The sequence below is a fragment of the Chelonia mydas genome, chromosome 5 (genome assembly GCF_015237465.2).
Source record: "Chelonia mydas isolate rCheMyd1 chromosome 5, rCheMyd1.pri.v2, whole genome shotgun sequence".
In the NCBI taxonomy this organism is placed as follows: Eukaryota; Metazoa; Chordata; order Testudines; family Cheloniidae; genus Chelonia; species Chelonia mydas.
In genome coordinates this window covers 118,459,321-118,471,926 of record NC_051245.2, presented here as the reverse complement: position 1 = coordinate 118,471,926, position 12,606 = coordinate 118,459,321, and the positions used below count along the sequence as shown (strand labels likewise).

The 12,606-nt window shown below is 41.4% G+C and overlaps 1 protein-coding gene across 2 annotated transcripts in view; it reads right to left on the bottom strand.

The window, feature by feature from the left end:
* HSDL2 (hydroxysteroid dehydrogenase like 2) overlaps positions 1–12,035 on the bottom strand; it is a 28,093-nt gene extending 16,058 nt beyond the window's left edge. The window contains exons 1-6 of one of the 2 annotated variants that reach the window (XM_037902141.2): positions 11,674–12,035; positions 8,204–8,367; positions 6,137–6,235; positions 5,830–5,944; positions 1,643–1,746; positions 481–579 (exon numbers count right to left, since the gene is read on the bottom strand). In XM_037902141.2, the coding sequence (XP_037758069.1) occupies positions 481–579; positions 1,643–1,746; positions 5,830–5,944; positions 6,137–6,235; positions 8,204–8,367; positions 11,674–11,690 (598 nt within the window). In that variant the 5' untranslated portion in view covers positions 11,691–12,035. The remainder of the gene's footprint in view (positions 1–480; positions 580–1,642; positions 1,747–5,829; positions 5,945–6,136; positions 6,236–8,203; positions 8,368–11,673) is intronic. The other variant, XM_037902140.2, reaches the window with a different exon arrangement.
* Positions 12,036–12,606: the final 571 nt, after the last annotated feature.

Below are 12,606 nucleotides of genomic sequence, written 5' to 3'. Positions count from 1 at the left end.
GTGCACGTTAAAAAGGGAACAGAGTAAATGAACTTCAGAAAAGCAATGGGCAAATGAAACCTTTAAAAATATTTTTTTTTAAAGTGGGTCAAGTGAGCCAAACACTCCACAGGTTGCTTCAGTCAAATGTAAGGCATAAATAAGCTGCTAGTAAGCAGCCACTCACTATTTGCAGAGCATGCGGTCAGCCATTTGATTACAGTCAGTGGCCTAACAACTATGAAAGAGTGGTGCATCTACCAGACACCAGTATTTTGTAGGAAAAACACTGAATCTGAGCAATGAAAAACAACAAAAAACAAAGAAAAAAAACCCCACCCCTCAGAACAGTGAACTCATTTTCAAATACCTGCTCTGAACAATCTTAAGAAAGCCTATTCAAAGTGACATACATGAGGTCTGCAAGATGGAAGGTTGAGCAGAGAAGAAATACAACTACTAACATCAAAGAGAACATTATAGTATCTTAAAACAAGTCACCTGTTTGAGGCCATAAAGCATTGACTGCAACTTCTCCTCTAAATTCTTCTGCCATCCCCAGCACGCACATAGACATGCCATATTTAGAAATGGTATAAGCTAAGACAAAGTAAGAATTTTATTTAGTCAGGTAAAAATGTAATGTCTGTGACAAAATTTTAAGATTCACTGATTTAATTCTTTACTCCTTGATGTAGTGTAATTATTTATTAAAAAGAAGTTCCTTAGCATGGAACAATCTGCATAAAGTAAGAACTGGGAAGAGAATGGGTCTGCATTGAACTTTTTAATTAACTAAAAGTTTTGAATCTAGAATCATACAAGATTAGAGTTGGAAGAGACCTCAGGAGGTCATCTAGTCCAACCCCCTGCTCAAAGCAGGACCAACACCAACTAAACCATCCCAGCCAGGGCTTTGTCAAGCTGGGCCTTAAAAACCTCTGAGGATGGATATTCCACCACCTCCCTAGGTAACCCATTCCAGTGCTTCACCACCCTCCTAGTGAAATAGTGTGTCCTAATAGCCAACCTAGACCTCCCCCACTGCAACTTGAGACCATTGCTTCTTGTTCTGTCAAGATTAACTTCTTTATGTTGCCATTTATTATTGTTTCAACTGTACTAAAATGGCAACTACAGAAACTTTTAACAGGCAAAGAAGGTGATCTAGTTTCACTGTAGGTTTGAAAAATTAAGTTTTTGCCATCCTTTGGCACAAAACACTTTGAAGAGCACAGAGACAGCAGAATTGTCATCAAGCTGTTCCGTACACATAGGGTCTATGACTTGCTTCTGGCCCACATGACTAGAAAATTGTATTTCATTATTCTTATAAAAGAATGACAAATCGGGGGTAATTTTGTCTGTTTTTTAGGTAAGGAAATGATTAGGACAACTATTACCATCTACCATGGTGTTTCATGGAATTATGTCAATGGTATTCTTTATATGGGAAAGGACTGACAGGGCCATGGAGAGTGAATTACCCTCTCACCCCTGAAATAGTCATGAGGCATGTTGTTTAGGCTTCCCCAGAAACAACAGGTACAGTACAGGCTATGGTAAAGCAAGGGCTTCAGTATCCAGGCCTGTCACTCTTGTGCATTTCATAATTACTCATTTTAAAAACATTTTAAAAACAAGTAAATATAACACCACCTACCACAATGATTTTTGAACCATATGGGATTCAGGTTAAGTGGTGGGCTAATGTTAAGGATATGAGCAATGTTACTCCTTCTTAAGTGAGGAAGGCATATTTTAGACCTGAAAATGAAACAAAAATTAGACATGTTAGTAGTTGTCAGGTGCATCTCTTTTAAACAAAAATTTTATAATTTTGGCAATGCCACTATCTTTTAAAGATGCCAGTGGACACACAGCATCTTTTAAAATAAAAGATCTCAAAGTAATCTACTCCAATTTTTTTTTTTTAATTATAAAAAAATATATATCAGGGTTGGAAGGGATCTCAGGAGGACATCTAGTCCAACTCCCTGCTCAAAGCAGGACCAAATCCCAATTTTTGCCACAGATCCCTAAATGGTCCCCTTAAGGATTGAACTCACAACCCTGGGTTTAGCAGGCCAATGCTCAAACCAGAGCTATCCCTGTCCCCCTCCCCCCCCCGCCACTTTGCACCTGCCCTCATATCAATATTCTGCTTAATCTAAACAGAGAACCAAGATAATAATGTCATCTTATCTAAATGAAAAGTCCTTCCTAATATTTATGCATGCACACTGGGCCAGATTTTCCAAAACAACTTAAAACCCACAAATGGAGGCAGATTTTCAGAAGTGCTCAGCACTCAGGAGCTCTAATTGTGACACTTTTAGCTAGATATTTTCAGACTGTTAAACCATTTATCCAATGTATTAAGCAGAGAGGTTTTTCTTCCACATTAGCCATGCATGTCATCCTTTAAGTATTTTCCCTTTCACAAAAACATACTATAGGGAAAATCCCATTCTCCGTTAAAAAGAAAACTGCACCCATTTTCTTCAGTATAAGGCACTTGTTACTATAAATAAGATGCAAACTGTTTTTTATAAAAGTTGGTCAATACAATTGCCATCTCTAAACCTAGTGCTACAAATGGATATCTGTTGGAAAGTGATGTAATTTACGATTGTTAGTTAGTAGCGAGAAACTGATATAAGCTTTTAGACCCCTATCCCACAACTGACTACATGCAGTTATGTGCTGTCAATTACAGGGGTGCGGCTTCAGACTGTCAACAATTTGGGGAGTAGAGATTGTCATTTACTGTAAGTCTGAACAGTGCACAGCACACCGGGGCCTGAATCTAATTAAGATCTCTAGGTTATGCCACCATAAAGTATTAAAATAGTAAGTAGGATTAAACACATTTCCAGTCTACTTTAATAATTGTTTCATAGTCAACCAGAACTCAAATATTTAAACAAAATGTTTAATTTTTATGTTATCAGACATTAAATTACTTCTCATCTGAAGAAAAACAATGTTTGCCTTCAATTCCAAAGGCTACAGCCATGACTATGAAATCTGCTTCTTCCTTTGGTCCAACAAGCCCAAGTCCATTCACCTTCTGGGCACTTTGTAAGGCACGTGCAGCCATTATATTTCTCAGTGGGAGGGTTGGGCAAGGATGGTTTTGGTTGAGATGGAGAGTGCCTTTCAATGCAATTTTTTTGATACTGTATAACTCAAATTAATGTATGCTTTAATTTTCTGCAAGTGTGTGAACCAAGACCATGTTGATAAGAACATGTATAAAATAGAAAATTTAAAAACCACACACAACCATGCTACTAATCTTAATAAATGTAGTATCCTGCACGTGGAATTTACCACAAATCTCATTAAAGAACTGACTTTTCACACATTTATTAATAGAACCTGGCTACACAAGCAGCAAGGGAAGAAAAAAAAGGGGATGAAGTGTGTGGATAGATTATGCCTAGGTCTTCTGAACTAATAGTTACAGTGGTAGTAACAAAGACCCTTCCCTGGTGTAGGAGACAGAGAGAGCCTGGAGCAGTGGGCCTGGTATAAGATCTGAGGCCTGAACCATAATCAAAGTTAGGCCATGTCAGGAACCCAAGTCAGGCCATGTATTAAAGCTGATGCTTATAAATTTACTGTCTGACACATGATCTTGGCAAAGGTATTGCTAGTGTTGCTAGGACACAGGCGCTCCTAAGCGGCAACAGACACTGGGTATGTCTGTGAACACTCTCCAAAAGATTAGCCCAGGTACATCCTGACCTAACACCAGATAGAGGGTTGACAGCAGAAATGCCTGGAGCAAGATACTAGGGGAGGTAACAAGCAAATGTCATGAAACACGTATGGTGATATGTAAGTTGTTCGTCTCAGTCTATAAATATCGGGATACATCACCTTAACCATTTGTGAGGCTGAGGGGACAACAGAAATTCCTCGTGCTGACTGAGCTGTTCCTTGCCAGTGGGCACTCGTGTGTTAGTGCACCTGTAACCACAGAGCCAGGGCACCAATACCATGCCTTGAGGGCAATAAACCTGGCCGAGTGCCTTTGTCACTGAACCATGCCGGTGATCTTTCTTTTTGGGTAGTACTATCGAGGTCTGCTGAACCAACTATCTGTGCATGCCTGGGACAGCATTACGGAGAGAGCATACACACACACCAACTGACAACACCTGGTAAATATTTTTCTTTGGGTGTCATTTATCTTCCATATTTGTCAATGGGTAACAACATAAAACTAAAGCTATTTTCCCCTTTTAATGTGCTGTAGCAAACAAAGAAGAGATAGCAATGTCAGCACTCCTTACAGATATTAATCAGAGTTAATGTCACCACCGAGGAAATGTGGTTGCCATTATTGAGAAAAATACTACTGTAATATTGTAAATGAGAAAAGAGTACTTATTCAGAGATGTGGCAATGTGGCAACAGACATTCATAGGGTGTTTTTCAATATTTTCTTGAAATGTTTTCCTGCCTGTTATTCTAAAGGATGATTTTCCCTAATGAACTGTGGCACTTTACCCATAGTTAAGTAACACGTTACAACTACGTTAGGAAAAAACTAAAACAAAGACCACTTCCTTAAGTATAGCTTCTTTAGTACAACATATAATATAAGAAACAGAAAAGTGTTTTTGTTGTTTACCATTTTTAAACTACTTTTATAGCAACCTCCTTCTCCCTCCCCACCCCCACAGGTTTTATACTATTTTTAAAAGATCAGAATCATTTCAAACAAATATGCAATTCCTTTTCACTAGGTTAGGTTCATTACTCATTTAATATGATTTTAAAAACAAATTAATCTTTATAATGTAGCACTACGGATGTCGTGCTAAGAATAGAATTCAAAAGATCAAAGAGCTCCTTGATCACCACAAGCATTAATTGAATGAAAGCCTCAAAATTAAGGTTTCCCCAATTCTGAACAATTTTTAAAAAATGATACACTAAGTGTCTAGAAAATATGAGATTTCATTTTAGTGTATTACCAATTTGGAAAGATGAACAAAATATAAAAAGAGCCATACAATTGTGGAGTCAACTCTCAGTGATATTTGATGAAGTAATGAAAGCAATATTGTTATGATGGAATTGTAGACCACATTTTCTTTCACTGAAAATTGATTTCCTTCTTAATTATTCTGATTTGTTTACTGTAAATCATTTGACAGGCATTTTTCCTTCATAGGGCTGAAAAGGAACACTTGTAAGAAGGCAATTTACAATTAAGATACACCCATCACAAAAATATACAAAGTGATTTAACATTTATAATGATTTCATTTAGAACAAGAGAACAGGAAAGTTTTAGCAAAACCTGGGGTCTTACGATCTGAAGTTCATTTGCCAGAACTGCATTAACTTAGCTGTTTGTTTCCTGTATGGAGAGCCTGAATACTTCTGTGTCACAAAGTCACCAGTCACCAGCATTCAAAATCAGACATTAAGGACCAGATCCACAAAGGTATTTATGCTCCTTACTTCCATTACTTTCAAAGTATGTTAGGGGCCTAAATATCTTTGTAGATCTGGGCCCTAGATCTTACTGCAAACCTAGGAGAAAACCTTTCCAATGACACCTTTAGTCTTTCAACCCAAAATAGAGTTGCAAGAGTTAATCTTCAACCATTCATTCAGAATCTCTCAATTATTCATTCATGTATGTACGTGTGTGTACACGCACACACACCTTACACCTTAAACTTTCACCTCAAATTAAAAAGTTAGCATAATAAGATAACTATAAAAGTTACTGCATGAAGTGATATTGTTAACTAGGTTGAAAATTATGTAATTAAATCTACTGATGTATTTAAACAATTTAGTTTCCCCCCATATAGTACTTACGCAAGATAGGTTCCTCTTGCGTTAGCACTCATCATAAGATCCACTTTCTTTGTAGGAGTTTCCAAGGTGCCAGTCAAGGAGATAGCACTCGCATTGTTCACCAAAATGTCTATTCCTGATTTTAAAATAATTCATTTTGTGTTAATATTTTAAACTCTACCATTTAAAACAAAAAGCAGAGAAAAACAAAGTGTACTATCCAAGTTTATTCAATTTTTTTAAGCTAACCTTTTGACTATTTTGACAGAAAATTTAGAAGGCTTTTCATTAACACACACAGAACACCCTCCATGATCACTCATTATACCTCCAAATTTCTGTACAGCTTTCTCCACTGCGTCAACTATTTGCTGTTCTTCCCTCACATTGACGATGCATGGTAAAGCCTTTCCTCCAGCAGCTTCAACTGTATAGTGGAAAAAGAAAAAAAAGAAAAAAAAAAAAAAAGAGACATTTCATTTTGAACTTGCTCTTACACTGAACAAAGGGATAAAATATTCTCTGAGCATTGGTAATGATTATCAAACAGACTTCAGAAACATATGATGCAATCTTTACAGCTACAGAGCACCATCAACTTCCACTGGCTTCAATAAGAGTCAAAGCTGCTCAGCACCTCACAGGAATGAGAGTTAATAACCGTGGCAAACCAGAAAATTTAAGAGCTGCAAAGGATCACAAGCCCACACAGTGGCATTAGGGGGTCAGTACACACAGACACATTCATTCCTAAGAGAAAACTAACTTTCCTATACAGCAACATCTTCTACTGTTTGACGATGAAAGGTAAAGGGGAATCTGCAATTATGCATTCTTCAGAGAGACTTCCTTGGAGAAAGGGGGAATACTTCAAGTTATTGGGAAAAAGCTAAAAGTTAAAATATGGCCTGTTCTTCAATCACTATAAATTTCTAGTGTTCCAAATGTGCCTTTAAAAAAATAAAATATTTGTTTTAAATTAACCAACGTCATACTGCTTAAACTGATTGGAAAAGGGCCAGTCACAGGTCCAGGAGTAAATATTGCTCATCCTGACCTTCATGCCAGGATAATTTGTGGGAATAGAGGGAGGAATTCTACACTTTGGAGGCAGGAAAAATAAGAAGGAAGTGTTTCTCTAGCAAGCCGATTTATTTATTTAAAGAACAGAGTAAGCCCTAGTGAGCAGAGGTCTCTTTGTTCCCAGCCCTGTGCACCATTCCCTAGGCCAAAGGGTACTTTGAGGGGGGAATGGATGGAGAATTTACTTTGTCTGTGTCCTGTCCAGATGTGTTTTGTGAGAGGCATGATGGGGCACTGCATGCGCAAACTTGGGGCGGGGGACGGTTGGTAACAAGTTAAGAGCAGGATGCGGTGAATAAAACTGACATGAGGTGGCTCATAAGCCTACCAAACCTGCCTGGAATTACATGGCTCCCGACCTCAGACCTATTCCCCTGACAAATTGTGAAGAGCTGCTGCAAACCATAGAAGTACTAGAGCACTTTAAAATGGTCTGAAAAATTTTTATATAGAAAAATACTATGCAACCTAAATAAGGATTGCTGCTTCTCGCTCTATCATACTGCTTCCCCCCAAATAAATTATGGAGACTACAGCATACCACTATTAAGAAACATACAGGAGTAATTTAACTCATGCTCTTCCTTTTGTGAAAATTCTTGAAATAACCAAACTAAATACTGCTTTAGGGCTAGATCCTACAGATGTATGTGCGTAAACATAGGTGTGCACCTGGGTTGACTGTTCTAATGCTGTAAATTTGCACGTGTTATTTTGGCAACAAATAGTAGCTTGGCTTAAAGTAAGGAAACAATTGTAGTGGCGCTACTTCTTTAAAATAAAATACTTTTAACATGTTTGTTAGGTGAGGCACATGTTAAATTAATGGTTCAGTAGATATTTTTAATTGTAAAAAATTTGGAATTAAAGAAACTCAAGTCATATCTAACCAACTATTATTTCATTACCACAATAACCAAATTCTAGGAAGTTTTTTTTTTTCAACTGGAATATCACATCACACTTTATTCTATGACTACCATTTAATAAACACTGAAAAGAAACTTTAAAATAATGAATAGTAGTGCCAATACCATAAACTCTCTATCCACATATCTATATCTATGCACATACACTTTATACAGATACACAGTCTCCATCACCATAGTCTCTTCACACCTCACACACATTAATACATTTCCCTTGACAACACCCCTGTGAGAGAGAGCAAGTATTATCCCTAGTTTACATTTGGGCAACTGGGGCTAAGTGATTTGCCCAAGGTGTCACAGTCTGTGGCAGAGCCAGGAAATGAATTCCAGAGTCCCAGTCAAACACATTAACAAGACCATCCTCTCTCTTTAAAACTTACTCTCTTCTGCAGCAGTGTAGATCGTTCCTGGGAGAGTGCGATGAGGTTCGCCTGTCTTAGCAGCTATCACAATGTTTGCACCGTCCTTTGCAGCCTTCAAAGCAATTGCTTTGCCAATGCCACGGCTTGCACCCGTGATGAAGAGAGTACATCCTGCTAACTTCCTAGAAACCGGGGGGGGGGGTCATTTATTCCAGTGTGAAAACAATAAATTAAGTGACTTCTAAGTTATCTTTAAGAGGAAAAATAATTACAATTAGTGCTAAAATTTTTGACTATTTCTTATATATAAAAGTTTTAATGTAGGTATACCAGAAACTTATTAAGCTGCAGTACAACATTATATGACAGAGTCAGTGCAGGTGGATAATTTAATATGTTTATAGACAGTAGGGCCAAAAAGACCACTTGAGCCACACAAATGGATCCTCTCCATTTTGCAAGAATACTCAATACATGATTTCAAACAATAACTTTTATAAGTGCTGCAGTCTGATAATAGAGTAAGAGTGCAGTGTCTGAACTGAAATCTCAACAATATCTCAAACTTCTTCTGCATAGCATAATCCACTTACACAGCTTGCAAAGTGTTTTATAAATTACAGAATTCTAAACATAAAAACAGCAGTGTTCTAACTTAAACATGATCTGATGTTTCAGTTCATAATCACAACACTAACATAATGTGCCAGGGGCTGCAGGGAGGTGTCGAAGCCCCCCAAAAATAAGTGTTCTGGTTTTCAGAGTTGGTGAGCTCCTATTGATGTCAAGTTTAAAAATTATGCCCTTTATACCCTCCCTGTACCTTGATTTAAACTAACTTTAAAATGAGTGCAATAAACTATCTTATCTTTGTAAACATATTACAGCCTGAGGTCAAAATTTGGTATATAAGCAAAGTATTACTGAATTTAAAAGAAGTATTTGACAATCCTCTCTCTTAAGTGATAGGTTTTCCAAAAAAGGGAAGTGTATTTTGTTGTTCTGCACAAAATCTGTAACTGTCAATTATTTTCCATTATTTAGTGAAAAACCAAAGATCTAAATTTTCAAACGTGCACAAATCCATGCAAGAGCAACCCCAATTTGCATACACACACACACACACACAGAGTGCTGTGCACACATGCACTTCAGCATACATACTGTTGAAAATCTGGGGCAGTCTTTATTCATAACTTTTCTCTGGGTCTCAGCTAGCTTTCTGCAAACTCTGAGCACACTCCTATTCCCAATACACTCAAAAGAGAAAATTCTCTGGCCTTGAAAGAGCAAGACGGGGACCCAGTCACCTGTTCTAGCAACTGGATCCACTAGCACAAATCCGTATACCCCAGCAGAGTTCCACTGAAGTCAACAGAGCCCTGCAGGGGCCTGGACTAGCAGATCCCACTGCAGGATTGAGGTCAATTGGTGAACATGCAGCTGTAAGATCAAGAGAACCCTAATAAAGCTCAAAAGTTACTTGACTAGATTCTAATTTCTGCAGAGCCAGCACGGCCAACAAAAGGAAAAAGCAGTAGTTGTCCCTAAATTCAAAAGATATAAACACATGAAGTTGATCCACTTTTTAGAGCAAGGGCTACACTAAATAATTTGGACTAATCATTTACATTGCAAAATCTTCTAGTCTTAAATATATTGCTCGGCAAGTCATACAAAACTCTCCATAGCTCTCTCATTGCCCATATCTCTGCATTCAATTCCTCCCACCAACGGCCTCATGCCCTTTGCCCTGCTGAAACTTCTCTCCTGGCAGCTCCCTTTGATCCCATCTAATCTGCAGTTACAAAATCAGGATCCCAGTTACAACATGGATGTTATAACATAGTTTTGTACTTTGGTTTGTTCGACACAAGGAAAACCAACCTATTAAGAGGAAAATGGCTATTATGGAAAAGGGAAAAAAGATCCTTTTAGGTCTATAATATAGGCTACGTTTTTATTATATAAAGATTATATGTGGGGTTGGTAGTACTGCTCATTATTAAGGATACCTGACACATCTCATTATAACATCTTGTTTTCAGTTGCTTACAACTTTGCCAAACTTTAACTGTTTGGGCAAAAAAATGTCCATGCTAGGCTTCTACCTCAGGTTGCTTTCTGGAAAATTTCAGACAAAATGGTTTAGCAGTTTCTGAAAACAAGACTATGGAAAAGTGCAATGTTTGGCTCCTATTAAAACAATTCTGGCAACCTTTTCTTTGAAGAGCTTTACCTCTCCCAGACTTTAGAGCCTGGCCTTGAAAACTCATGGGGGCAAGGGGAGCATCACTATGAGTGTATGCTCACATACCTCTATTCTTTTTCAACAAGCCTTTTTGGGGGTTAACCAGTCACTAAGACACTTACTTGTATGTTATACTCCTTTCTCGTTCCCTCCATCTTTCACATCTATTTAGATTAAAAGGTCTTCAAGACAGGGACTGTCAACTACTCTATATTTGTACAGTGCCTGACATAACAGGATCCCACTCATGGTTGGTCCTTAGGCAATACAGTAATAAATATGATTGATAATGAATCACTTAAACCTAGCTAATCCACTCTGCACTGCTATTCTGTCCAATTGTGTAGGAGCCTATATATTACAAGTCCTTTGGGGCAGTTACTTAGTACATTCACACTGCTATGTTAATAACAACCAGGCAAATTACTGTGAGAAATAAGGAGCACTCACATTAACTCTACTAAAAAAAAAATAAATGTAAAACCCTCAAGAATATTTTATGTGACTGGTTGCTTTGTCCAGAGTACACCATGGATGAACATAGCACCCACAAAGCTGAGTCCAGAAAGCACAAAATACACCACAAGGGAGATGATCCCATTTCGCAGCACCCTGGACACGCTGGACACACGCACCCTGGCTCACAGCTGGACACACGCACGCTGGACACACGCACCCTGGCTCACAGCTTGAGACACATGAATGCAGGCGGGGGCATAAGCTGGCATGCGGAGGGGTCCCCAAAGCTTAAACTGGAGAAGGGGGAATCGAAAAGGGGAAAAATGGAATGGGGACACGGTCACTGAGCTTTACTCTCCCATCTTACCAAAGCTGCTGCTGCTTCCATATTATGATGCCCCCCCCCCAACCACTTTTTTCAGACCACTTTAAGCGGGGGGGGGGCGGAGTGGGGCGCATATGACAGGTGCAGACAGACTGACGGCGGGGGGGGGAGCAGACACACAAGCACAAGGAGGGATGGATATGGACGTAGGACAGGTGGGATGGGAATGGGCACAGACCCTGGGGGGCACGGGGCTGGACCCATGGCAGACAGAAAAGGGCAAGGGCGGGGAAGCAGGTGGGAAGGGTGCAGGCAGACAGGCGGGGCTCGGGGGGGGGGGGGGCGCAGGCAGACAGGCGGGGCTCGGCGCAGGCAGACAGGGCGGGGGGCGCAGGCAGACGGGGGGAGGGGTGCACGGGCGGACGCTCGCAGGGACAGAGCGGTCCCGCTTACCCGGTGTTGGGCAGCATGGCCGACAGCCGCGTGCGCCGCGAGGAGGCCGAGCCCCCCGGACGGAGAGAGGGACAGCGGCGGGGGGGGGGGCGGTGGAAGGCGAGCCCCAAGGCCGGCGCGCGGCGCGTCTCTCGCAGGCTCGGGCCTGGCGCGCCGGATTCCAACGGCCGAGCGGCACTGGGGGAAAGGGCACAACAATGGGGGCGACACGTCACCGCCCGTCCCGCCCCAGCCACCGCACCTCACTCGCCCCGCCCACCGACCGCCTCCTGGTTACCTAGCCCCACCCCCATGGCAACCAGAGGCCGAGGCACTGTTCTCGCAGCAACGCATCCTCGTGATGGGCGGGGCCGACGGCAGGAGGGGGCGGGGCGACACTCCAGGGCCTTATAGGAAACGAGGCTAGGGGGCGGGGCCGGGCTGAAGATTGGGCAACGGCGGGGCGGGAGGAGAGCGAGAAGCAGTGGGAGGTGACTGAGGGGCAGAAGGGGAGGAGCAGGGAAGTGTGAGGAGCGGTGGGGGTAGGGGGGTGTGTCTGGGAGTCCGGGTAGGAGCAGGGAAGTGTGAGGAGCAGTGGGGGGAGGGTGTGTGTCTGGGAGTTGGGGTAGGAGCAGGGAAGTGTGAGGAGCAGTGGGGGGAGGGGTGTGTGTCTGGGAGTTGGGGTAGGAGCAGGGAAGTGTGAGGAGCAGTGGGGGGAGGGTGTGTGTCTGGGAGTCGGGGTAGGAGCAGGGGAAGTGTGAGGAGCAGTGGGGGGAGGGGTGTGTGTCTGGGAGTCAGGGTAGGAGCAGGGAAGTGTGAGGAGCAGCGGGGGGAGGGGGTGTGTGTCTGGGAGTCGGGGTAGGAGCAGGGAAGTGTGAGGAGCAGCGGGGGGAGGGGTGTGTGTCTGGGAGTCAGGGTAGGAGCAGGGAAGTGTGAGGAGCAGTGGGGGGAGGG